Here is a 21,188-nt window from a genome sequence, read left to right as displayed (position 1 = left end):
GGGGAAGTTGCGGATATTGCCGCAATCTCCGAGCGTGGCGTTTCTTTCAGACTTTTTGGATTTCGACAAGTCAGGTCTCGCGACTGAACGGTGTTATTTTGCCGGTAATTTCCATCTGCTCTTTCCACACCTGCAAACTATACCCTTGTTCACACCATGCCATACAGGCCGTACACTACAAGAAATGTGTTCAACCACAAAAGGGCTATCCCTCGTATGGTGTGTTAAATATGGCAGAGTTGGCCTCGCGCACATCGCTAACCCACCTGTCCGCAGAGCTGGTCTCCAGAGAATCTCTTCAATATCTGGCAACGTTCTTCTCCCGAGTCTCCTATACGCCGAGAACACGACTTTACCCGTACCAACGCAACTCCCTTCCAGCTTCGATGGATCGCCAAGCGTCTCTTGCGAGGATACCATGGTGACCACATAGGGTACACCAAGTTTGCGAGATGGTACATGCCTGAAAAACTCCCTGCTATTCACGAAGGGGGCAAGAACGAGGTGGGGGAAATGGGCAAATGGATTGAAGGCCGAGAAAGGGCTGGAGGAAGGACACGCGATGAGAAGAAGGCGAAGAGCAAGGCGAAGGACAGCAGGGCGCCGGTTGGGACTATGCTTTTTGCGGATATCGAGAGGAGATTGGATGTGTTGATCTTCAGATCTTGTTTCGCTCAGAATGTGTGGGAAGCGAGGAGATATGTGGTTCAGGGACATGTCAAGCTTAACGGCCAGGTGGTAAGCTTTTATCTTTATTGCTGTGTTCAGCAAAAGGGGAAGCAATGCTCAAATGTCGGCTTTGATTTTGTAGATGCGAAACCCGAACATCATGCTTAACCCTGGAGATGTCTTCACGGTCAACCCCTCCCAAATCGTTATGCTCCAAGCGCCCAAATCAAAATCCCAACCATCAGCAGAGGAGGATGTCGAGGGTGAGGCTTCCGAAGAGAAGCCCTCAGAACCCATCGGTCCCGTCGCTTCATCCTACTTCAAACTCCCAGACTACGCTTCTCCTCACCTTTTCGTCCCAGCGTACCTTCTCCCATCCTACCTCACCTGTTCAGCAGTCTATGTCCGACATCCTACTGCCCGCCCGAATTATTCCGAAATCCCATCACCATATGATGCCGGGGGCGAGTTGATGAGTCTCGGTTGGGAGTGGTTCAAGAGGTCTGCACCAAGAATGAGGAATAAGACAAAGAAGTGGCCAAACCCCTTTGGCGGTTTCGGCAAGCAATAGAGGTGTTGTTGGTAGAGTTGTGCACTAGGCATTTTTTGCATGGATTTCATTTTAATAGCGCTCGATATAGGCATGGTATCTTATAAAGCGTACGGAGCGATGCCCCTATGCGGTGTGTCCGTCTAACTGACGCCATGAGGCAGGACTCTGTGAGATAATGCATTCATTATTGTGTATATTACATCTCTTTAGGCGCTGCTCTCGGGTCCCTCAGGAAGAGGAGGAGCAAGGCCCTCCTTAATCAATAGGTCTTCAAGCTCTCCGCTTTGGTGCACTGCAGAATGGGACAAAAATGATCAGCGTCATCGAAGGATCACTTACGTGAACTGCATCTAAGGATACTCACTTGACAAGAGGATGTCGCATCCACCAACGAATTCACCCTTGATGTAGACTTGAGGGATGGTGGGCCATTCACTGATAATTGGGTTAATAATCTGGCAGCATCATGTTTGGACCATGTAAAACGCGGTCAAATCTCACCTGTACTCCTTGATACCCTCACGAAGTTCCTGATCCTCGAGACAGTTGTAGGTCTTGAGATTTTCTCTTGGGACACCCTGCAATCATAAACGGCAATCCTCGTATGTCAGCCAGATCGCTAATAATCATACATATAGGAACTGCTCACCTGAACATCAAGGATCTGGCAAACGGCCCTGGAGAAACCACACTGAGGAGCATCAGGTGTGCCCTTCATGAAGACAACAAGGGGGTTGCTCTTGACGGCCTGTGGGAGATCCGGAAAGTTAGCCAATCTATTTTGTATACAATTGAGCTATAATCATGGCAAGCATACACCGTCAATGAGTTTCCTAGCCTCGGCGGAAAGGAACCGCCTTTGGGCCAGGATAGTGGTTGATCGAGCGACCTGAGACTGAGGGAGGGATCGCTGGAAATGAGATGAGTCAGCAAGAAAGTCCACTGAATATAAGCGATACGAGCAAGTTGAAGAGATCGACGTACAAGGGTACGGAGACCAAGCCTAGCGAAGACCATGATGAAGATGTAGTTTTTGAAAGTTAAGGGTCACAATTGTAAACTGAAGAATCAAATGGATGTCCAGTCAAATTACAGCGGCAAAAATAGAGTAAGCGGCCGTTCGGGCGCCTCCACCTTTTTATTTGCACGACTTGGGCGCGGTGATGCTCACCCGCAAATACTGATGTGCATTCTCAGCAACCTCATTGGACAATATTTCTAATTTCCGTGTATGCTTACGGTTCCTAGACTTCTGGGTATAAGGATATTGTCAAAGAGGTGTCCATACTCAACAGACACGAAAAATCTGGGACTGGAAACAAAAGCAGGAAGGATGTCATTTTCGTTGCCGTTCAAGTATATCTCCGCGGAGGTGGGTCATCACTGCCTCAATGGAGGTGTCTGACACATATCTTCTTGCCCAAAATATGACCGAAGTATGTGATATTGACATCTTAAATGAACCTAGCAACTGGCAGAAATCATAAAAGCTAAACCTGCGGAGACACTGAAGGATTTCGTTGTGGTAGATGTGAGGGATAGTGACTTTGTGGCAAGTCGGCATACTCTCTGAGCTGTACCTCGAATGCTGAATAAATGGTACTGATGTAGGGAGGCAACATCGTGTCTGCTCTGAACTACCCTAGCGATAGGTTCCATGCGACTGTGGATGAGTTGGTAGAGAAGCTGGAGAAGGGTGCGTATCGATAGGATATGATTCTCCCTTTGCTGACCTGGTTCGGATTTATACAGTGCCCAAGGTAGTCTTCCGTACGTAAACATTAGGTTGATCAGGGAAAGAGGGAGGAGGAAGACACGAAATAACAGCAGCTGACTACGTATCGTGGCGGGACGTGCAGATTGTTACCTCTCACAAGCTCGGTTCGTCTCCTCATTTCCTGACTTCTGCAGATGCTGGCTGATCGTCTGGTATTAGAGGGCCTAAAGCAGCTAGAGTGAGCTTCGTATCAGTGCCCAACCCTGGCGATGATGAGGTAGATACCTGACCATTCATCGACAGATCTACTCTGAGACCCGCAATCACCGCTACCCTAACCCTTCAACGCCTCAAGAAATTTTTGTCCTTCGCGATGGATTTTCAGGCTTCCAGGCTCGTTATCGTGTAAGTCCGAATATCATGTCTCCCATCTTCCATCCTGGTCTGCACCATTAGAGCTGATGTGGGATGCGTCGGTAGGATGACCCGGAATTGATTGAAAAGTTTAACAAGTACTACCATGATTAGGCAGGTGTCTTTCTACCTCTGCGGTGGGCGGGATCCATAGAGCGGTATACCTATGTATATGCTTCATTCAACCATGGATGGAAAAACAGCAACTAGGCATATTCTCAGCTCAAGTCCCGATAGACACGTCCATTGTTAAACTCCGTCAATACTCCTTGTATTCTCCGTTGACATTTACCAGCGAGCTGGGGAAATGCCCCGCGTTTGTCTTTGGGATTTGCCGAAAAGGTGACATCATGGGGTCGTGAGGTGGAGGTGGAGGTTGCATGCAAATGGTGTGCTGGCTGACTCGGGAGACGGGAGGACCGCTGGGGACGCCCACCCAATCCCCCAAATATAAATACCCCTTTTCCTCTCCTCTTTGTCTTCCCTATTTCCATCTATATACTTTTTCTAGCAATAAAAAAGGACAAAGTAAACAAAATGTCTCTCGGTCGAACTCTCAAGCTGTAAGCAATTTATCTTCCGTGTCACGCAGCAGGCAGCTTGTCATCTATCTGTATCGGCTATCGACGGGTTAACATCACATCACAGTAACAACGGCGTTGTCGCCCCTCAGATCGGTTTCGGCACCTGGCAGGCTGCCCCCGGTGAGGTCGAGAAGGCGTAAGTTTAAGGAAATTTATCCATAGATAGAGGATGATGCTGACAAATGAGCTAGCGTTGAGGAGGCCATCAAGGTCGGCTACCGACACATTGACTGTGCTTTAGTAAGTCTTTGCCATCTTACTCACAGCAGGGAATAAGCTCATGTAAATGCATAGATTTACCGTGCGTTTGGCCCAGCTAGTATCTATGGAATCGTTAGCTAATATCAACCTTTTGCCCGCGTATACAGAAAACCAGGACGAGGCAAGTGTCATTTCGTGCAGACAGGAAAGAGGCTGTAGCTAACTTCTTTTCCAGGTTGCCCAAGGTATCAAGGCCTCGGGTGTCCCCCGAAAGGATCTCTTCCTTGTCTCTAAGCTCTGGAACAACTCTCACCGACCAGAGAAGGTTGAGGCCGACCTTGACACCTCCCTCAAGCAACTCGGTACCGACTACCTTGATGTTTACCTTATCCACTGGCCCGTGCCTTTCGCTCCTGGAGGCAACCTCTTCCCCAAGACTGAGGACGGTAAGGTCGCCATTGACTGGGATGGACCTAGCGTCGTCGACACTTGGAAGGAGTTGATCAGGATCTCCAAGGAGACCAAGAAGGTCAAGGCCATCGGTGTATCCAACTTCAACGTTGAGCTTTTGGAGAAGCTCATCAAGGAGACTGGTGTTGTTCCCACCATGAACCAGATTGAGTGTCACCCCAGCTTGATCCAACCCGAGCTCTTCAAGTACTGTAAGTTGACCTTGTCGTTCTTATCTGATTAGTTATCATCTGACTTTTACCTCAAGGCAAGGAGAAGAACATTGTCATCACCGCCTACTCTCCTCTCGGCAACAACACCACTGGCAAACCCCGAATCATTGACCAGCCCCAAATCATTGACATCGCCAAGAAGCTCAATAAGGAGCCTGCGCAGGTCTTGATCAACTGGGCGGCCCACCAGGGCTTCGCGGTTATTCCCAAGTCTGTTACTCCATCTCGAATCAAGGTAGGGCCCAGAGCAAATATATGGCGTAATCAATGCTAATGAGCTGCCGGAAAATAGTCTAACTTTGAGGACTTTAAGCTCAGCGATGACACCTTCGAGGAAATTAACAAGGTTGGCAAAGCCAATGCCTCCAGGGCTAACATTCCTGCCGAGTACAACCCCAGGTAAGCAGACACATCTCAGCTGTATTAAAAATGAGACTGACTCTTCTTCGTTTAGCTGGCCCATCAACGTATTCGGGGAGAAGTCTGAGGAACAGTACAAGAAGGTCTGGTAAAGAAATAGAAGAAAAGTTGGAAGTCAGCAATGTTTTTGAGGCCATAAGATGCATGTAGTCTTTCGCAACTTGAAAAACAGTGCCACAATAGCAGCTTGTCGCGAACAGTTGGTTGTTATGGCAGGCAATAAGCCGTTAGCGTGGGAGAACAGGAACTGTCATTCAGATCCACATGACAGACACCTGGGCAAAGGCTAACAAAAACTGAATTATAACTGCCATGTCCAGTTAGTAAAGTCGATAAAGTGCGAACACAAGAATACCCACCAAACACCTGAAGAAATACAACTAATCGCCAACAACTAAACAGCAAAAGAAAAGCTCTCTTTCTAAGAGTAAGGAAAGGAGAGTCCAACTGCATCTGCGATCAGTGATCTTGGATGTTTGGGGCAGTTTGAAAAAAAAAAAGAGAAAAAAAAAGGAAGCTGAAAAGAAAAGTGGAAATACACTGGGCACGGGGCCAACATCGGTGAATACCAATAACAACAAACGCTGGAAATTGTACAAAGGCCATGATCGTGTCTCCTTGAAGTTAATGCATGGCACTTACACCAAGAACCTAGAGTTGGACACCATTATTTGACAAGTTCTTAAGATTGGTTGACAGTTGCACCTCTAGCGCAACTGAGGCCTTAGCGTTGGATACCGTTGCTTGCTCGAGTTCCTAAGTCTGGTTGCCAGTTGTACGCCAGACTCTTGAGTTGACCCAAAGTCGTCGAGATAGTGTACCACCAGGGCGAGAGAGGTTGACACTATTGCTCAACCAAGGTCTTAGAATTGGATAAGTTCAGGTTGAACAATTGCAGGCCCTCTCAACTAAGGTCATGAAGTTCGGTACCATAGCTTGCCCAAATACTAATCCTGGTCGGCGATTGCGCGCCCAAGATTGGACACTAGGTAGACCAAGTTCTTGCAGTTGACGTAAAGGTCATAGAAATGGATACCATTGCTTGCCCCGGTTCCTAAAATCGGTTGACAATGGGCCCATATAAAGTGGGTTGCCAGTTGCATTCCCAGGGTTAGAAACTAGGTAGATCAGCCAGGTTCTTGAAGTTGACATACAGTAGTCGAGGTAGTGTATGTACGTATTACCAGATTGAGAGAGACGGACACTGTTGCTCGACTAAGGTCGCAGAGTTAGACGCCATTACTTGCCTAAGTTCATTAGGGAGACTGCCTTCAAGTGGGGCGCCAACGTTAATAGCTAAAGCTGTCATTTCTCAGATCTTCCTCTGGAGGAGCGGATCGTTTTCTTTCATTCGAAAGGTAGAACTCGCCGAGAAGCGAACGACGTCGGGTAATCAAGATTTGTTGTATTTGTTTGTGGTGGGATCTAATCGTCGTGCCTGCCTGCGATTAGTGTTTTTAGTAATTCGCACCTGGGGGAACTCTTACCTCTAATTTCAGTACATCCGTCCCGTTTCCCCACCAACTTTTCTTCATATTTCCTCCAAGAAGCAGGATAATGACCAACTCTGACCTCACAAAGCGTCGGCCATCCTTCTCATCCCAGTCCAGTGGCAACGTCGTCGCATCCATCGACTCCCCTCCAGACAGGACATCCGTATTCGTCAAGCACGGCAAGTATATCCTGGTCGGCGCTGGGGGTTGTTGGTGGGTCGACCTGTCGACTGTGTTGTCTAGGGTGTTACACAAGGAGGATGGTTGGATCAAGTGGGTGTATATTCTTGATTCTGGGATGTGTGGCTATCGAATGGCTAGAAAACTGATAAATGAAACCGTATTTGTGTAGGAGGATGATGCTGGCTGGTCTGGGATTGCATGTCGCCACGATAGTCAGTAATGCCTTCTTGGGTGTACAGAATATCTACATTCTTCATTGCTAAACGCTTACGTTTGTTTGTTGATACTAGTTTATTTTCCTTTACTTGGTTCTTTTCATTCCCTGGCTTCGCGGGTATATTCCAAATGTAAGGCTTTCTACTTGATTAAAAAATCATCCTCACATAGGTCATACAAGCTATTAACTAACCTGTTTCAATGATAGTATACCAAATGGCAAGAATCTGCCAGATTACGGATCATTGTACCCCTTTTAACCATGACCATTCTTGGCAGCTGGACATGCCTCGTTATTTCTCTTTCCCAAGCAGGGAAGACGACGATGTTCGAGTCTGTAATGGATGCTGTGAAGGGAGTCGGGAATGCTAGCCTGGGGCAGATGGAGGGGAGGGACGGCATGGGAGTGTTCAGTTCGATGGTCGGAGGTGAGTCAATCACACCACTCTTCGGGCGTCTTTGCCTCGCGTAGAGTTGGTTGGGTCACTGATGTCTAAGTTACAGCAACTTCGCTGTTCATGTTCACTCTGGGCATACTCGGTATGATACCAGCCCCTTCGCACGTTCTGAGGAAGCGGGATTAGAAATCCCTCAATATGGCTTTGGTAGCCACGCAACGCCAGGCCTCAATGGCCGGCAGAAGAGCCGTCCAAAGAAACACAAATTTATTCATTATATTACTGTTCATCCGATTTATTCTTACTACTACATTGTTAAAGCTTCAATACATTGGTGCAATTGGGACGCAATACGTCAACTTACATAGAACCATGCATACGTGTATCCTAGCTGTTCTCATCCGACGAAGTCCCCCATCACTTGAAATGAATCCCCCACTCCCACGCGTCGTCGGGTATTATTTGGACCGCCTCACTCATCACTGTCTTTTGTCAGCGCTTCTTCGCAAGTTTACTCTTTATTTTCTATTCTTTCCCATCGCTATCGTTAGATTTTTGCCGCCCCGCCCGAGATGGCCGCCAGAAATTGGTCACGCGTATGGTTCGTCCTCCTTCCCGCCCATCTTTCGTGCCCGCTGAATGCTGACCTACGCCGATCCATAGGGTAGGGGGAACCGTCATTCTCATCTCCTTCATCGCGTTCTCCTCCCAAATATTTGTCATCTGGCCATGGTACGGCCGTGAGATCAGCTTAGATCTGCTCATGCTCCTTGTCCCCCTCAAGTCAGTCGTTTCACTGCTTCTGCACTCCTTTATGGCTTCAAGCCCGCCGGGCCTCTAGCGAGAATTTATCGATTGGAAATGTACTGCTTTTTACTTCTATTGAATGCTGACAAACTCTTTTTTTTGGACGCAGTTTGGCCGCATTCATGATATTTTGGAACTACCGCTTATGTGTTATAACGTCCCCTGGAACCGTACCAGAAGGCTGGGTAAGTTATCTTCATGCGGACAATGGAAACAGACTCGCACAAGGGATAGATACTAATGACGGCTTGGGCCGTTCTAGAGGCCAAATATCGGTGCGATGGATGGTATGGAAGTTAAGAAGGGCACACATACGCCGAGATACTGCAAGAATTGCGCGCATTACAAACCGCCAAGAGGTGGGTGCTTTGTTTATTAATGCGGCCAGAGCTGATCCAGAGGGAATAGCGCATCATTGCAGGCAGTGCAAAACATGTTGGGTGAGTCTTCTGAAGCGTAAGGACAGAATATGACTGACAATGTATTGTAGCTCAAAGTGCGCCGTTTTCTTAAACAACCTTGGGATTTCACTAACTTTTACTTATCTGTCGTCTTCTATCTATAGCTTGATCGTGAGTCCTATCAAGCTGTCATAAAAGTTCGCATCTTAATGGATCGATACAGACCATTGCCCTTGGATCGGTAACTGTGTAGGCTTCTATAACCAAGGACATTTCATTCGATTTTTGCTTTGGGTGGACATCGGCACGACATTCCATCTCATTATCATGGTCAGGCGTGTACTTTATATTGCCGAGTACTACCATGTGAGCCACAGTTGCACAGCGTACTACGCGCGGTGAACGCTGACATCGCACCCAAGCAGGAGCCCACACTCGCCGATGTCTTGTTCCTTGTTTTTAACTTTGCTACTTGTGTCCCTGTCTGGCTCTGTGTCGGCATGTTTTCCATCTACCACGTATATCTTGCGTGCGGAAATAGTACCACCATCGAAGGTTGGGAGAAGGACAAAGTGGCTACTCTTATTCGCAGAGGAAAAATCAAAGAGGTCAAGTATCCTTATGTGCGTTTTGATTGCCCTACGTCGTAATCAGTCGACGCTGACAGTTGATATAGAACATTGGCATCTACAAGAACATCAAATCAGTGCTTGGGCCCAACCCGCTTCTCTGGCTTTGGCCCCAAAAGATGCAAGGCGACGGGCTCTCGTTCCCCGTCAACCCTTCAGCAGGCGGTAAGTCAGCAACCGTTGAATGGGCAGATATCGTGGCGCCCCGGGAAGGGTCGTCTGCTCCTGTCGAATATGGGGCCGCCGATCAGCGCGAAAGCGCTGGAAGTGGCAGTGGGACCAATGGTCGCCCCGGAATGGGTCATGGCGAGGAAAGGGTGCGCCACGGACGAGCGAAATTAGAGCATTCGATGGTGTAGATGGCGTAATGTAAGTGATGACCCATGAGCGAGTCCCGAGCAACCGTTGACTGTTGATTTTCTAACTCACAGGTTTTCGTATGCTGACTTTTCCATCGTCTGTAGATCACATGACTCAGTACTTTTGGCCGCCTCAAGATCCTTCTAGACTCCCTAACCCACCTCCCATTCCTGCCCACGCCTCTCCCTTCGTTTACGGTAACAATGGCTTCAATCCCAACCTGCGGCCCACAAACTCGCTTCGTGCACGCCGGAGTAGCACGCCCCGTATTGATGAGGACGAATATTCACACGAGCAAGGCCGTCATTACTCTTCAGGCGACGAACGTGATAACGGCTCCATCTCCGCTTCAAGCTCACCAGAGCCATATCTGTCCGATTATGATCATTATGACGAAGGGCCTATGTATCCCGGAGAAAGAATGACTACACTGGTTCCGAGGGTGAGAAGAGGAAGTGAAGGATGGGAAGTGGCTCCTGGGGGTGGTTGGAACGCCTATGCTGGAATGATGGATGAAGAAGTCGGGTGGGATGACGAGGCAGGGTATGACGAAGCGCCTGGAGAAGATCCGTATGTCGAGAGACCCTGGGAGATGAGAGGACGATATAACGTTTATGATCCGGAGGAGGAATCGGGATACACGCATTGATGAGGGGGCATATTGCATTGATTCATGGTTATGTGTATGTATGATATCTGTCATCTGTGGATTGTGATCATCTTGTGCTGGAAAGACATCGGCGGAAGTCGATCGAAATAAACGGCGTGTCGAGTATGTGATACACAAGAACATTTGCTGGATTTTCCGATGCTTGCGGATCAATGGAGATTGAGGGTCCTTTGTATCAGCTGGGTACGATGAAAGAGCCCCGGCAATGGCTTGCACATCCGACTCTGTCCGCGTCGTTCATGCAGGGTGGCGATGGATGAAGGGAGATATAAAGAGCGCTTGTGTCCCGAACTCGACTGCTGTTTTCTACAGACGAACGATGAAGATGTTACTCATCCCACCAGGACTTGCGCCGATTCCTGAGGATGACAACGACAACTTCACTTTCCTCAGTGGCTCCAGCAGTCCTTCCGATACACCGCCTCTAACCCCCCTCACTACTCCCCATGGTAGCCCGGATAGTATATCCTTGGCGAGTGGAAACGATACAGAAGTCGTAGCAAGCGATGGTATCAAGTTCTACACGAGCCCAGAACTTCTGCAAGCTGCAAGGTAAGCGACCTGTCTCGCTAATACACATATATAAAAACTGATACATATAAGCCCGGTCTTTGCTGCAATGACAAGACCTTCCAAGTCGGGCTTACCATCAACAATCTACTTTACCGACTCCCTTCTCGAAGCCTCCTCCATAATAACCCTTTTCCTCCACTTACTGTCTTCTCAATCCTACTCATCATTACCGACACCAACGGTCCAGTCATTCAATCATTACGAAACACTCATCTCGTTCCTCAAGAAATTCCAATGCGATCGAGCCTTACTAGAGAAGTTGAGTAGAATGATGAGAGTGTGGTTGGAAGAGGGCTGTATCTCTGCAAGCAGAATATTCAAAGCAGGATGTATGATGGGTGATGAGGGGCTATGCAAATCCGCGGTTCAAGCGGGCAATGAATGGACATGGGTTGGAGAAAGTCGGGGTGGTTCTTCTGTAAGCTCAGGCAAGGCGGGCTTTGCTAATGTCACTAATTGAGTGATCATTCGCAGACATATCCTGCAAGCAATAAAAGGCGAAAGCTCAACTTGCCAGGCTCCGAGTTTGACTTACACAAGGATGGGATTTTTGGCTCTCCTGCATTGGATATTTCCGCCATGCCGTATTCGCTCTTTAAGTCTCTTCCTGATACGCACAAGTTTGCCCTATTGAGAGCTACAAGAAATGTCGCGGGTCCCTTGGTAGTGCTTGATCAATGTGACTGGGACAAAGTTGCAGAAGATTTTGAGAAGATTTTGAGTGAAGTAAAACGTTGTGAGCGTACTGTGATTTCTTCAAAGATTAGAGCTGATGTTCTTCCCTCAAGAGGACACCTATTGAAGGTCACTTGGAAAATACTCCGATTACTGTTTAGCTTGTATGATCGACCTGAAATTCCCATCGCATGTTTGTAATCTCTGTATTGTTGCCAGCATGTGTAATAATACATATGTATATATATGACCTAGTCAAAATCACCTGTCGTGAACGATTAGTTCCATATTATAGCTACGAGGAGGTACAACAAACTCACCATCATCCATGTCCTTGGGGACCTTGGGCTCTTCGTCCTCGCCATACTGCATCATGTTGTCGATATGACTGAGAACAGTATTTACAGAGTCTTCTGATGTAACGTCCAGTGGTAAGAAAGATACAATGTTCTGATCTTCTATCAGAGAGACGACGGCTCGGTTAAGCTGATTGAACTTCGGGTTGGTGCCCTGATTGATATCCTCAAGTAGCAGATTGGGGTCTGGGTCAAGATATCTAAGCAAGGCTTGTGAGCAGCCAACGCGACGATATGAATTCGCAGATGCCTACCTTCCAACTTCTCTCTTCGTTCGGCCCTTCTTATCCTTTACCAAGTCCATCTTGCTCATCAAGCACAACATGCTAATTCCCAAGGAGAGCATACAGCTCATGGCACTCATTACACCTGCAAAAAATTTGCTCTTGTCCTGCATGAACTGCGAGTCTATCAAGTAGACTGCTGATGTTCTGAAATTGAGAGAAGTAGAGAGGAACGTGGCGAGGCGGGGAAGAAGTGGGACATGGGTGTATAGTTCGATTTGTCCAGGACAGTCTATTATAAGATAATCGTCCTCATATGCGCCTAATTCATCTTCTAGCCAATCAAGGTTATTGAGAAGATATCTGAAAACACCTTTGTCAGCCGGCTTCACCTTGCCTGATCCACATACTACTCACTCAAAACAATATATCAAACCACCGTTTGGTCCAAACTCCAGCTCCTCCATAACATCTTCTAAGTTGATAAGATCCCTTATATCGATAGTCGGCTCGTATTCGAACTTGTCGGCAGCAGGATCAAGATTTACCAGATGAACAGAGCGACCAATTGTTTGAGCGTGTGTAATAAGAGAGGCACAGAAAGTGGACTTTCCGGCACCTGCTGGGCCTGTTACTAGAATCGCGTACCGCATTGTGGGGTGGATAGGTAAGTTGTATTAGCAGTTGAGTTGCAAGTTGATGTCGTTGCCGGTTGGTGCAGTGGTTGAACTCATTTTCTGCTGGCGGAGTGCGGGGGGGTAGATTGTTATCGCGGACATTATTGGAAACTCCGTGATGTTTAAGCAAGGGATAGTTTAAGAAGGAAAAAGAGCAGATACTTTTTTGAAGTTCGAAAGCCTTGGTTGGTCTTATACCTCTTCTGTTTAGAAGGTCTGTTAAGCTGTTCCGACCATGCCACAATATCTTCCAGATCATCCAAAGTCGTGTTGTCTGTTGATTGTGACTAAAAACATGCAGCAGCAAGCAACAGACAGCCAGATGAAGTTCATCACCTATTATGTGGTATTCTTATTATCGAGCCTTCTTTTATCAATAATAGCGTCACCATCTGATATGTCATCCTCCACTATTGGATGGACTGCGTGCATGGACCCTTTTAATCAACTACTTTTGAAGGGAGGTCCCACTGTAAAAGGGAATATTGCTTCAACTGTTCGGTTCGGAAAGTCGGCTTGACAACGGGAACGCACTGAGATCGGGACATAAGAAAATGAATTTAACAAAAGGGGGGAAAACATGAAAGGGAATACAATTATATCAGTTTAAACACCCCGTCTTAAACTACTATGACGCAAGCTGCCGTGCTGTTATGTACTTCGACTTCTCCCTTTTCTCAGAACAGATTTTTGTTCGCATTGATCATTGAGAATGACTTCGTATACTATACAATTTGAGATTACCCCCTATATAGGTCTACGTAGCCAAGGAAAGACGCAAACCGTGCATACAAACAAGAACAAAAATAAAGATCTACTCTTAGTTACAACAGGAAAAACTACAACAAGCCAACCCTATCGCGCTCGTCTTGTTCTTCCCCCACGCCCATTGCTCTTTGAGCCTCCCGCTCTTCATCCCAATCGATGGCATCCCCCCTGGAAAGCACTCTAAGATAGTAAGCACGAGCAGGTCCGCTCAAACCAGCAGGAAGCTCTGGCTCTCGTTGCGTTTCCGGTGTTTGCTCAGCACCTTCGCGAGGTTGGCTCTGCTCGGGGTTAATAACGTTGGCGAGAGCCCGCATACGTCTTTCCCTCATTCTGATAAGTTTTGCCCGCGTTGTTTCCCATCCCGGCATTAGGGTAACTGCCCACAGGAGAACAGGTAACAGGACCTGGGTTTGAAACCTGGGCGGTTGGGTTCGGGGAGCAGGTGCGAAAGAGTCAGGTTGTCCAGTGGAAGAAGGTAGAATGCGTAACTGGGAGTTGTCTATCGAGAGGTGGACAAGGGGTGCAAATGAGGTGGTCAACGAATGAGAGGAACGACTGTGACGACGGTTTGGGGCGTTGCCTTGTGCCGGGGTTTGCTGGATTTGGTTCGTCTCAGCAGCAGGACCGGCGGGTACAGCTTGTCTTTCATTGCGAGTGGCTCGCTCGGCTTCCTGCGCCAACTCATTCGCCTGTCTGTTTCTCAAAAACACTGCAATCGTGTTCCATCCATCGACCGCCCACCAGCCCCATGCAATACCGGCGATCACCCAGTACCTCGGATCAGTCCATTTCATCCCGCGCGTCAGCATCCAAAGCATGGTGAAGACTTTGAAGGTCGAGAAGAAAAAGTGGCTGAAGACAGGACGTGGGATATAAGGTAGAAAGAAACGGAATGTACGGCGGTAGACAACGCGGACATTAGGTGGGAGAGAAGGGCCGGCGTTTGCCGGGGTCACGGGCAAGGAAAGACGAGATTGGGTCTCCTGTTGAGTGGCTTCGTAGAACGCCGAATTGAGCAGAGGGATTAGCGATGTGATGCGGAGGTAAATGAGAAGATGAGTGAGTTGGGCAGGCGTGCAAGCGCTGAGTGCCGGTATGTCAAGAAGATAGACAGTCCCACTACATATGCATCAGCGAATACCCTCATGCTCCGCTCGATACTCACTCGATTTCGACTTCTGCTTTTTCTCCGACATCTCGATTGGACCAGTTCCTATTCAAGAGACCTGACCAAAGATCGTTAATTTCTTTTTCAATACCGTGCCTTTGTCCGGTTTCATTCCAAATACGCTTTAAATCATCATCGCTGCCTTCAGCAAATGCTAATTCCCAGTTTTCCCATCCTTCCTCTGTCGTGTCGCGATGTGCAGCATAGGCTTTTACAACAGAAAGCACCGCTTCTCGGGCCTCACTTTGCGAGACAACAGGTGACGGCACAGTATTTTCCCACTTTAGCGGTTCCAGACTTAAAAGAGAGAAAAGATGATGTCTAGAAGTGAAAAGCAGATAATGGATCGAATCAGAAAGGGCAAGGGAGTTAATTGAATTGCTGTTGGATACAGCAGGTGCGGCGGGCGCAGAAGGTTGAGGTCCTAGCGCAGAACTGTCTATTGGGTTGGACATTTGAACGACAGGAGTTGTCTGAACCCTTCTAGCAACAAGATGGAGAGTGGAGACGTGAGTGTGATCTCCAATCTAATCAAGAAAGATTCACGTAAGCGATCGCATCTACAGCTATCCAATTCTCTTGACCCACCTTTCCAACGACGTCTCCTAATTTCTCTTGATCCCTCACGATTCGACCATGATACACAATCCTCATATCTTCCCTTTCCCATAGTCCCGCTCCTTCGAGCTGGCCATGAGCCAAGTCGTCTTTTAGCTCGCCAATCGTCTCATGAGCCGGCAACACCCAGCCTTCCATTCTCCTTTCCAAAGATGCGCCCGAATCACCAAAAGGTGACTGAATTCTAATCCTCACAGAGTGGCGACCAGAATGTTGGCCTTCGTGAGATGTTGTTCGAGGAAGTCTGTGGCGTAGGCCAGAAGGCTCGGGCCCATCTGGCTGAGGGCGATGTCGGAAGAGAGTCGGCGACGGCGGTGGGAACGGCGCGGAGTCATTGACCGGCCCGTGGGGCTGTTCAGACTGCATTTCACGAGGACTTTTGTTGGGCAGTCAACTTGGAAAAGAGGAACCTGAAAGAAAGATTAGATGTTGAAATACGAGTGTGATAGAAGTCGGTTTGCGTGGGTGTTGCTGCGTTACATGCAGGCTGGGCTGCTGCTGTGCGCTGTGCGTATGCCTATGAAGCGATATCATGACGTGGAAGTGCTCCTGGGAAGCAAATAACGGAACCAAATCCATTCACTTCTCGTCAGGCGACTGCATGATGGGATAAACAAACGCGAGTGATTTCGTGCACAATAGTACCGGGCAACCACTTACTCACGGTGACAAAGGCGGTAGAGAGAGTATCTATAGACCACGCATTATGTCAAAATTAGGGGAACCATCAAGGGCGGTCCATTATCCCGAGCAGGTCGTGACTGGGGCTCGGGAAGCCGAGTAAGTGTTGCCCCGACGCTGCTTTGTGATGTACTAATTGCCAAATAGCCCGGACAGCAGTATAGCGACAATCTTGTCAGCTGAATTGACTACTATCAACTCCCAGCTTATGTCCCATGGATGGGCCAAAAAACCACTGAATCTTGGTGCTTTGAGCCAAAAAGATCACAATGAAGTCGTCGGAGTCTTGTTTGAACTTATGGGTGCCAGTGTTGTGAGTAGCTTTTTGGCTTGTAGATTTATTTGGCTGACGGGGGAACAGAGTAATCTGAACATGCTGGATACCCTCAATGGCCGCCACCGCACCCTTGAATATGAATATGAACGATTGCAAAAGGCCACCAACAGTCTCAAGACGTCCAACGCTAGACTTGAGTCGGAGGTGGCTGGGTGGAAATCAAAATGCGCCGACATAGAAAAGAGGCTAGCCTTGGAGGAGATGAAGACGAAAGAGCTTAGAGAAGAGAATTCTCGAGGCCGAAAGGCCCTAGAGACCGTGCGAGTAGCTGCTACAGTAAGTCATACCTTGCTTCCACCTTTGCAGTCGTTGATCGCCCTTCCAGCATGAGACTAAGAAGGTTCAAATGAGCCTAAACAAGGCTCATGATCAACTGGCAAAGATAGGAAGTGATCCTACCATTGCTAACAGACCTCAAGGGTTTGTATTACTAAATCCTATACCTGCTGGAAGGATACAACCTGTTGCTGTATGTACATTTCATTGTCCAAGCTCAGAATCCGCTGACCAGATTAATGTAGGAGTCCCAGTCCCCATTACTTGAACAAACACTTAGAGATTTTAGCGATATCAGAGCAAGCTTACAGGAGGAGACAGAGGCCTTCCGACATGTTGTTGTATCCATTGGTAATGCTTTGAGAGAGGCGTTGGCAGCATCGAGTGGTCAAGAGGTATGCCTCACGTCCTGCCAAAGACCTCCGCTAACCTTATAATAGCCACCCACTCGACTTCTCCAATCTCAGTTCTTCAGTCCTTTGAACATTTCAACACCTCGCACTCTCGGCTCTAGTATCGCGCAATCCGCCTCATCCATGTCACATCCATCCATCGCCAATGCCCGATTGCAATCTTTAGTCGAGCAAATCCGCAAACGGATAACGGTGGGCGTGCCTCAGTATGCTGCCAATCATGAACACCTCACCAAACAACCTACGCCTGAAGAAATTGAAGATCAGAAGCGAGTAGAGCGTGAAAAGGAGAAGGTACAAAGGGACCTAGAAGACAGGATCAAAGATCTCGAAGTCGAACTTAATTGTGCAAAGAGAAAGGAAGAAGAAGCGAGCAAGGTAGTGGCCGATTATGCCAGGAAGCAAGCGCAGCGAGAGTGGGTGGGAAGCTCGAATCATCTAGGCAGGAAAGCTAACTTAAATAATACAGGTTCAACGTATACGACAGTAAGGAGGATATAGGCATGGAGATACAAAAGCAAGCGTTGGATAAGGAGAGAAAGAAATATGCGGAAGAAGCAGCCAAGCTTAGACAGGAACGACAAAAGCTTGAAGTAAGAATTCACCCTGCGTTCCAAGGTTGGTTGATAACTAATCTATATCATTAGCTGGAGCGTCAAAACTTCCTTGAAGAAAAACGTAGAACGGAGGAAGAAGCAGCTAAACCGCCAACAATCGCGCCTTCTACTGCCACTATAGCAGAGTCTATTTTAGTTCATGAAACGGAAGCCCAAGAACTCATTTCCACCTCGTCAAGTTCCACATGGCTTCAGCACCGTCCTCACTCCCCCTCCCCGCTTTCACCACAACACCCTAAAGTCCGAACCCCTAGGGCTCATATGGCAGGAGGTAAACGCAAAACCACAAAGACGCCTCTATCTCGATTAGTCTTGGAGAAAGCCGTAAGGCAGAAGGGAAAAGAGCTGGGAGTGGGCGGGTTGCTGACGAAAGAAAAGGACCTACTGAGCAGTAGTGTATTGGGTGTCGAAAGAGGCAGGAAGACGAACGTCGGACCCTCGAATAGGTCGCCGAGAAAAGGGAAAGAGCGGGCTGTTGACGGAATGAGAGGTTCGGCTATGCGAAAATCTACATTGGGCAACAACCGTTCGTCGTCAGGGAGTGACGCATCCTCTGTATCTGGGAGCAAGGGTGTCACCCCAGCCCCAAAGCCATTTATCAGCAACAAAGCTGCTGGCAGTGTTGAGAAGCCAGAAATGACAGGTTCGACTATTCGTACAAGCGCGGGGGGGGTGACTGCGGCTTCGCAAAGAAAGGCTATGGAGTCGAATTCAACCGGGGCAAAAACGATGGTGAAGAAGGCTGTTTGGAGATGAAGAACAGCGTTGATGCGTGACATGACGTCTGGAGATGAACTTGGATATAATCTGTATTTAAACAGTATGGCTGACGTTTGGTATAGTGGCATGGATTTGCGTGTTAGAGATCGAACAATGGCCCCCCCTGAAATTGCTCCTCCGTACGATTTACTCTACCCTATCACCGTGCAGTGTACACATATCGTTTGATGGTAGGAAGGTGGCTGTATTTGCTCGCCATACGGATGAAGATGCGACGCAATGGACTGAGATTGGGACATTTAATATTTTAATATGGTTTTGTTGACAAACAGTTATGATGGGAAAATCGTTTTTATCATCTATTGAACAAACCGCAGCAAAATGGTTATTGAACAGGTCATTCGGAATCATATAAGAAGCCAAAATACCGCCGTGCGCCGCACGGTTTGTGATGTTTGAATGGAGCAGCTCTTTTTCCAGCTCCCTCTAACCGCTTTTCAAAATTCGGCATGTCAATGTTGTGCTAACGTTGATCAGGATGCGACACGATAGCGAGTTACATATTATCTTTGACCAAAAACATTCCTGTTTACAAACATCGTAACAATAACAGAAAGGAGATTTACCAGACACTGACACCCTGAGCCTGACCCAAAGCCAAAAGTTTACTCAACATGCCCACCTGCTCCTCAGTCACACCGCCGTATTCGGCAGTCTCCACCATCTTTTTGACCACATTCATCAACTGCTCTGGAGTGTCCACATGCAATTCAGTCATGGCCTGCTTCACGATCTTTTGATGATCCTCGCTATCTCGGGGAGGAACCGGGACATCAACGATGGGCAGGAAGAGATCTTCGTCTTCGTCCTCAGCCATCGGCTCGGGCTCTTGCTCTTGCTCCTGCGCACGTTTGGTCTTCTTGCGACGAGGCTGCTCCTCATCAACCTCATCGTCAGAGTCTTCGGAATCGGAATCGCGCTTAGGAGAAGAAGGGGGTACAAAGTCTGCGTCGTTGTCATCATTGTCATCAATGTTGAACAGCTCGCTGAAAGCAAGTTCGGCGGGGGTTTCAGTGTTGGGGGCGGGAGTCTCGCCGCCGGAGACAGGAGCGGGAATGTGCACTTCTGGAATGAAGTTGGGGAGGGGAAGGTTAGCATCGGTGACCGTCTTACGGAGGAGCTCAATCCTGACATGATATCGTTAGCTGGATTGAGCATGTACGCTGCAGGACTCACTCTCGCTCGAGGTTACGGCAGTGAGTTTCGAGTTCGTTGTATGCTGCCTCTTTCTCTTGTAGTCGTTCGGCAAGGCTGCCGAAGAACTGTTTTTTTTTCTTCCTTGATTCCTGAGCTGCACTACGGTCAACTTCCATTACCCTCTTGGGCATAGAGAGAATCTCACCTGCGACCCTGTTCCTCGCGCGTCTTCTCGCAAGTAACTCATCTCTGGGCATGTTCTTCCTCCCGCCTTTACCAGAAGGAGGCAAGGGCCACTCTGGCAAGTTCCCATCCTTGTCCGGAACTCTTCCATCCTCATCCGTCGAAGTCGACATTTCCGTGGCGCCTCTATTATTCCCCTTTGCCTGCTCTTCACCAGTATCACCAGTCACATTTGCACCCATCGCCGCAGCTCTATTCAATGCAGCCCGATGAGAGGCATCCGCCGCCTGAGCAAGAGTCTCGGCATCCCCAACCCATGATGTCGCGCTACTTCCTTCAGCGCCTGGCCTCCAAAATCTGCCTTCTGGCCCCGAAGATACCACAGCACCCACAAGAGAATCATAGCTTACGTCGCCATCGCCCTCCTGCTGGCTGACATTTTCCAAAGCGTCCTTTATGGCTTGGATCTGAGAGTCACTCCCACCCTGTTCGCTCATTCGGCCTGGCGTCCCAGGTACGTGGAGAGGCGGGCGAGAAATACGTCCATATCGGGTTTGCTGCACCGGTGTGGCAGGAGGCTGTCCGCCCGACGACCCAGAGAGAAGTTGAGTGTACAAGCTCACTTGACGATGACCTTTTTTCGCATTGTAGTCTGCGATCAGACTGACGATGGCGGGGTTTGCCAACAGGCTTGAGATAGTCTCTACGGGGTTCGATGTGTCTCCCGATTCATTCTGCATGGCATCAAGGCGAAAAGTGTCAGCGTCAGGATGCGATGGGAAGTGGTGACGTCGTCGAGAGACCTACGTGTAAGGCAGGATCAATCATGTCCATTGCGATGTTATCAGGCTGCTGTCGGCGGTTCTTTCCAGCGGATACAGATGATGCAGCGGCCACGAGGGCGTCGAGCCCGCCCATGGTAGGGTCGTTTGTGTTATCCATGTTTATGGTAGAGAGTATAGTAGTTGTTTGGTGGAAAGAGTAAATGGGAATGTGATGACGAAATGACAATCCAGTGCAGCGGGATTATTTTTTTGTTTGTTTTTTAAATTTTATGGCGGGCAGCATTCGAGAGTGGAGGTTCAAGGTTTTTTACAGTGGAAGAAAGTCTGGAGATTCTATAACCGCAGCAAGAGACCGGTCAAGATGGCACCCCAACCACTCAAGGTTGGAACCTCAAAACAGTCCAAGATGGCCAGATCAGCCCCCAAAACCGCTGAAAAGCCAAAGAAGCGGGCAGTGGAGCAGATCTCAGAAGAGAGCGACGAAGAATTTGGGGACCAAGGAAGTGGAATTGATATGAGCGA

The 21,188-nt window shown here is 48.4% G+C and overlaps 12 protein-coding genes and 1 non-coding gene; 8 read left to right on the top strand and 5 right to left on the bottom strand.

Moving 5' to 3' along the window:
* Positions 1-8: 8 nt before the first annotated feature.
* CNAG_03986 (nam9 protein) lies at positions 9-1,304 on the top strand. XM_012192205.1 has 3 exons: positions 9-219; positions 277-738; positions 812-1,304. Exons 1-3 carry the CDS (start codon positions 157-159, stop codon positions 1,238-1,240), a joined length of 954 nt encoding a protein of 317 aa, XP_012047595.1. The 5' UTR covers positions 9-156; the 3' UTR covers positions 1,241-1,304.
* Positions 1,260-2,316, bottom strand: CNAG_03985 (Grx4 family monothiol glutaredoxin). XM_012192204.1 has 6 exons: positions 2,207-2,316; positions 2,040-2,132; positions 1,872-1,970; positions 1,724-1,800; positions 1,587-1,657; positions 1,260-1,514 (listed from the first exon to the last, which is right to left on the bottom strand). The coding sequence occupies exons 1-6, from the start codon at positions 2,237-2,239 to the stop codon at positions 1,429-1,431; spliced, it is 459 nt and encodes a 152-aa protein (XP_012047594.1). The 5' UTR covers positions 2,240-2,316; the 3' UTR covers positions 1,260-1,428.
* Positions 2,317-2,381: 65 nt separating this feature from the next.
* CNAG_03984 (hypothetical protein) lies at positions 2,382-3,751 on the top strand. XM_012191905.1 has 8 exons: positions 2,382-2,594; positions 2,691-2,774; positions 2,834-2,918; positions 2,975-2,992; positions 3,082-3,103; positions 3,159-3,177; positions 3,243-3,344; positions 3,420-3,751. The coding sequence occupies exons 1-8, from the start codon at positions 2,454-2,456 to the stop codon at positions 3,465-3,467; spliced, it is 519 nt and encodes a 172-aa protein (XP_012047295.1). The 5' UTR covers positions 2,382-2,453; the 3' UTR covers positions 3,468-3,751.
* Positions 3,752-3,789: 38 nt separating this feature from the next.
* Positions 3,790-5,410, top strand: CNAG_03983 (oxidoreductase). XM_012191904.1 has 9 exons: positions 3,790-3,916; positions 4,002-4,073; positions 4,129-4,177; positions 4,232-4,238; positions 4,306-4,319; positions 4,374-4,800; positions 4,857-5,056; positions 5,114-5,220; positions 5,276-5,410. Exons 1-9 carry the CDS (start codon positions 3,891-3,893, stop codon positions 5,331-5,333), a joined length of 960 nt encoding a protein of 319 aa, XP_012047294.1. The 5' UTR covers positions 3,790-3,890; the 3' UTR covers positions 5,334-5,410.
* CNAG_12195 lies at positions 5,080-6,584 on the bottom strand. Its single transcript, XR_001045453.1, has 4 exons — positions 5,884-6,584; positions 5,601-5,688; positions 5,262-5,548; positions 5,080-5,201 (listed from the first exon to the last, which is right to left on the bottom strand). It is a non-coding gene; the product is annotated as a hypothetical RNA (non-coding RNA).
* Positions 6,585-6,694: 110 nt separating this feature from the next.
* Positions 6,695-7,930, top strand: CNAG_03982 (hypothetical protein). XM_012192203.1 has 5 exons: positions 6,695-7,007; positions 7,087-7,129; positions 7,208-7,264; positions 7,342-7,561; positions 7,638-7,930. The coding sequence occupies exons 1-5, from the start codon at positions 6,799-6,801 to the stop codon at positions 7,715-7,717; spliced, it is 609 nt and encodes a 202-aa protein (XP_012047593.1). The 5' UTR covers positions 6,695-6,798; the 3' UTR covers positions 7,718-7,930.
* A 173-nt stretch (positions 7,931-8,103) lies between these two features.
* Positions 8,104-10,377, top strand: CNAG_03981 (palmitoyltransferase PFA4; the record flags this gene model as incomplete). The annotated part of the gene is made up of 9 exons (XM_012192202.1): positions 8,104-8,132; positions 8,195-8,314; positions 8,448-8,523; positions 8,601-8,701; positions 8,747-8,778; positions 8,963-9,105; positions 9,165-9,362; positions 9,416-9,533; positions 9,833-10,377. The coding sequence occupies 9 exons, from the start codon at positions 8,104-8,106 to the stop codon at positions 10,375-10,377; spliced, it is 1,362 nt and encodes a 453-aa protein (XP_012047592.1).
* Positions 10,378-10,603: 226 nt separating this feature from the next.
* On the top strand, positions 10,604-11,902 carry CNAG_03980 (the record flags this gene model as incomplete). Of its 2 annotated transcripts, none has more annotated exons than XM_012191903.1 (4): positions 10,604-10,950; positions 11,002-11,389; positions 11,446-11,707; positions 11,760-11,902. In XM_012191903.1, coding segments are annotated over 4 exons (999 nt in total). In that variant the 3' UTR covers positions 11,762-11,902. The 2 variants fall into 2 exon arrangements, with proteins under 2 accessions (XP_012047293.1, XP_012047591.1); XM_012192201.1 differs by having other exon boundaries at positions 11,433-11,707.
* On the bottom strand, positions 11,543-13,019 carry CNAG_03979 (ATP(GTP)-binding protein Fet5). XM_012192200.1 has 4 exons: positions 12,644-13,019; positions 12,257-12,589; positions 11,967-12,202; positions 11,543-11,911 (listed from the first exon to the last, which is right to left on the bottom strand). Exons 1-4 carry the CDS (start codon positions 12,877-12,879, stop codon positions 11,898-11,900), a joined length of 819 nt encoding a protein of 272 aa, XP_012047590.1. The 5' UTR covers positions 12,880-13,019; the 3' UTR covers positions 11,543-11,897.
* Positions 13,020-13,582: 563 nt separating this feature from the next.
* Positions 13,583-15,934, bottom strand: CNAG_03978 (hypothetical protein). XM_012192199.1 has 3 exons: positions 15,428-15,934; positions 14,837-15,366; positions 13,583-14,790 (listed from the first exon to the last, which is right to left on the bottom strand). The coding sequence occupies exons 1-3, from the start codon at positions 15,821-15,823 to the stop codon at positions 13,743-13,745; spliced, it is 1,974 nt and encodes a 657-aa protein (XP_012047589.1). The 5' UTR covers positions 15,824-15,934; the 3' UTR covers positions 13,583-13,742.
* Positions 15,935-16,064: 130 nt separating this feature from the next.
* On the top strand, positions 16,065-18,845 carry CNAG_03977 (hypothetical protein). The gene is made up of 8 exons (XM_012192198.1): positions 16,065-16,237; positions 16,286-16,451; positions 16,500-16,751; positions 16,801-16,944; positions 16,997-17,146; positions 17,192-17,580; positions 17,634-17,757; positions 17,812-18,845. The coding sequence occupies exons 1-8, from the start codon at positions 16,164-16,166 to the stop codon at positions 18,535-18,537; spliced, it is 2,025 nt and encodes a 674-aa protein (XP_012047588.1). The 5' UTR covers positions 16,065-16,163; the 3' UTR covers positions 18,538-18,845.
* Positions 18,846-19,038: 193 nt separating this feature from the next.
* On the bottom strand, positions 19,039-20,883 carry CNAG_03976 (hypothetical protein). XM_012192197.1 has 4 exons: positions 20,689-20,883; positions 19,904-20,615; positions 19,738-19,852; positions 19,039-19,688 (listed from the first exon to the last, which is right to left on the bottom strand). The coding sequence occupies exons 1-4, from the start codon at positions 20,821-20,823 to the stop codon at positions 19,124-19,126; spliced, it is 1,527 nt and encodes a 508-aa protein (XP_012047587.1). The 5' UTR covers positions 20,824-20,883; the 3' UTR covers positions 19,039-19,123.
* A 109-nt stretch (positions 20,884-20,992) lies between these two features.
* The window catches only part of CNAG_03975 (ribosome biogenesis protein ERB1), a 2,771-nt gene continuing 2,575 nt past the window's right edge, over positions 20,993-21,188 (top strand). Inside the window, exon 1 of the mRNA XM_012192196.1 lies at positions 20,993-21,188. This exon is cut by the window's right edge and continues 442 nt beyond it. Within this exon, the coding sequence (XP_012047586.1) occupies positions 21,028-21,188 (161 nt within the window). The 5' untranslated portion in view covers positions 20,993-21,027.

The sequence above is a fragment of the Cryptococcus neoformans genome, chromosome 2 (assembly GCF_000149245.1).
Source record: "Cryptococcus neoformans var. grubii H99 chromosome 2, complete sequence".
NCBI classification, from domain to species: Eukaryota; Fungi; Basidiomycota; class Tremellomycetes; order Tremellales; family Cryptococcaceae; genus Cryptococcus; species Cryptococcus neoformans.
This window is presented reverse-complemented; position numbering and strand designations above follow the sequence as displayed.

What these genes read in the sequence shown, in the direction of transcription:
- CNAG_03983 (XM_012191904.1), top strand. Translation starts at nt 3,891, where the DNA reads ATGTCTCTCGGTCGAACTCTCAAGCT. An exon ending in CCCGGTGAGGTCGAGAAGGC is followed by an intron (nt 4,074 to 4,128) that starts GTAAGTTTAAGG and finishes CAAATGAGCTAG; the next exon opens with CGTTGAGGAGGCCATCAAGG. An exon ending in TTACTCCATCTCGAATCAAG is followed by an intron (nt 5,057 to 5,113) that starts GTAGGGCCCAGA and finishes GCCGGAAAATAG; the next exon opens with TCTAACTTTGAGGACTTTAA.
- CNAG_03979 (XM_012192200.1), bottom strand. Translation starts at nt 12,879, where the DNA reads ATGCGGTACGCGATTCTAGTAACAGGCCCAGCAGGTGCCGGAAAGTCC. An exon ending in GGTTTGATATATTGTTTTGA is followed by an intron (nt 12,590 to 12,643) that starts GTGAGTAGTATG and finishes AGGTGTTTTCAG; the next exon opens with ATATCTTCTCAATAACCTTG. An exon ending in ACGAAGAGAGAAGTTGGAAG is followed by an intron (nt 12,203 to 12,256) that starts GTAGGCATCTGC and finishes AGCCTTGCTTAG; the next exon opens with ATATCTTGACCCAGACCCCA.
- CNAG_03978 (XM_012192199.1), bottom strand. Translation starts at nt 15,823, where the DNA reads ATGCAGTCTGAACAGCCCCACGGGCCGGTCAATGACTCCGCGCCGTTC. An exon ending in TAGGAGACGTCGTTGGAAAG is followed by an intron (nt 15,367 to 15,427) that starts GTGGGTCAAGAG and finishes TTTCTTGATTAG; the next exon opens with ATTGGAGATCACACTCACGT. An exon ending in AAAGCAGAAGTCGAAATCGA is followed by an intron (nt 14,791 to 14,836) that starts GTGAGTATCGAG and finishes ATGCATATGTAG; the next exon opens with TGGGACTGTCTATCTTCTTG.
- CNAG_03984 (XM_012191905.1), top strand. Translation starts at nt 2,454, where the DNA reads ATGCTTACGGTTCCTAGACTTCTGGGTATAAGGATATTGTCAAAGAGG. An exon ending in TCAAGTATATCTCCGCGGAG is followed by an intron (nt 2,595 to 2,690) that starts GTGGGTCATCAC and finishes AAATGAACCTAG; the next exon opens with CAACTGGCAGAAATCATAAA. An exon ending in TGAGGGATAGTGACTTTGTG is followed by an intron (nt 2,775 to 2,833) that starts GCAAGTCGGCAT and finishes GTACTGATGTAG; the next exon opens with GGAGGCAACATCGTGTCTGC.
- CNAG_03985 (XM_012192204.1), bottom strand. Translation starts at nt 2,239, where the DNA reads ATGGTCTTCGCTAGGCTTGGTCTCCGTACCCTT. An exon ending in CTAGGAAACTCATTGACGGT is followed by an intron (nt 1,971 to 2,039) that starts GTATGCTTGCCA and finishes GATCTCCCACAG; the next exon opens with GCCGTCAAGAGCAACCCCCT. An exon ending in GAGGGTATCAAGGAGTACAG is followed by an intron (nt 1,658 to 1,723) that starts GTGAGATTTGAC and finishes CCCAATTATCAG; the next exon opens with TGAATGGCCCACCATCCCTC.
- CNAG_03976 (XM_012192197.1), bottom strand. Translation starts at nt 20,823, where the DNA reads ATGGATAACACAAACGACCCTACCATGGGCGGGCTCGACGCCCTCGTG. An exon ending in TGATTGATCCTGCCTTACAC is followed by an intron (nt 20,616 to 20,688) that starts GTAGGTCTCTCG and finishes GATGCCATGCAG; the next exon opens with AATGAATCGGGAGACACATC. An exon ending in CGCGAGGAACAGGGTCGCAG is followed by an intron (nt 19,853 to 19,903) that starts GTGAGATTCTCT and finishes ACCGTAGTGCAG; the next exon opens with CTCAGGAATCAAGGAAGAAA.
- CNAG_03977 (XM_012192198.1), top strand. Translation starts at nt 16,164, where the DNA reads ATGTCAAAATTAGGGGAACCATCAAGGGCGGTCCATTATCCCGAGCAG. An exon ending in CCGTGCGAGTAGCTGCTACA is followed by an intron (nt 16,752 to 16,800) that starts GTAAGTCATACC and finishes TCGCCCTTCCAG; the next exon opens with CATGAGACTAAGAAGGTTCA. An exon ending in AGGAAGCAAGCGCAGCGAGA is followed by an intron (nt 17,581 to 17,633) that starts GTGGGTGGGAAG and finishes TAAATAATACAG; the next exon opens with GTTCAACGTATACGACAGTA.
- CNAG_03986 (XM_012192205.1), top strand. Translation starts at nt 157, where the DNA reads ATGCCATACAGGCCGTACACTACAAGAAATGTGTTCAACCACAAAAGG. An exon ending in AAAGGGCTATCCCTCGTATG is followed by an intron (nt 220 to 276) that starts GTGTGTTAAATA and finishes ACCTGTCCGCAG; the next exon opens with AGCTGGTCTCCAGAGAATCT. An exon ending in TCAAGCTTAACGGCCAGGTG is followed by an intron (nt 739 to 811) that starts GTAAGCTTTTAT and finishes TTGATTTTGTAG; the next exon opens with ATGCGAAACCCGAACATCAT.
- CNAG_03982 (XM_012192203.1), top strand. Translation starts at nt 6,799, where the DNA reads ATGACCAACTCTGACCTCACAAAGCGTCGGCCATCCTTCTCATCCCAG. An exon ending in AAGGAGGATGGTTGGATCAA is followed by an intron (nt 7,008 to 7,086) that starts GTGGGTGTATAT and finishes GTATTTGTGTAG; the next exon opens with GAGGATGATGCTGGCTGGTC. An exon ending in TTCGCGGGTATATTCCAAAT is followed by an intron (nt 7,265 to 7,341) that starts GTAAGGCTTTCT and finishes TTTCAATGATAG; the next exon opens with TATACCAAATGGCAAGAATC.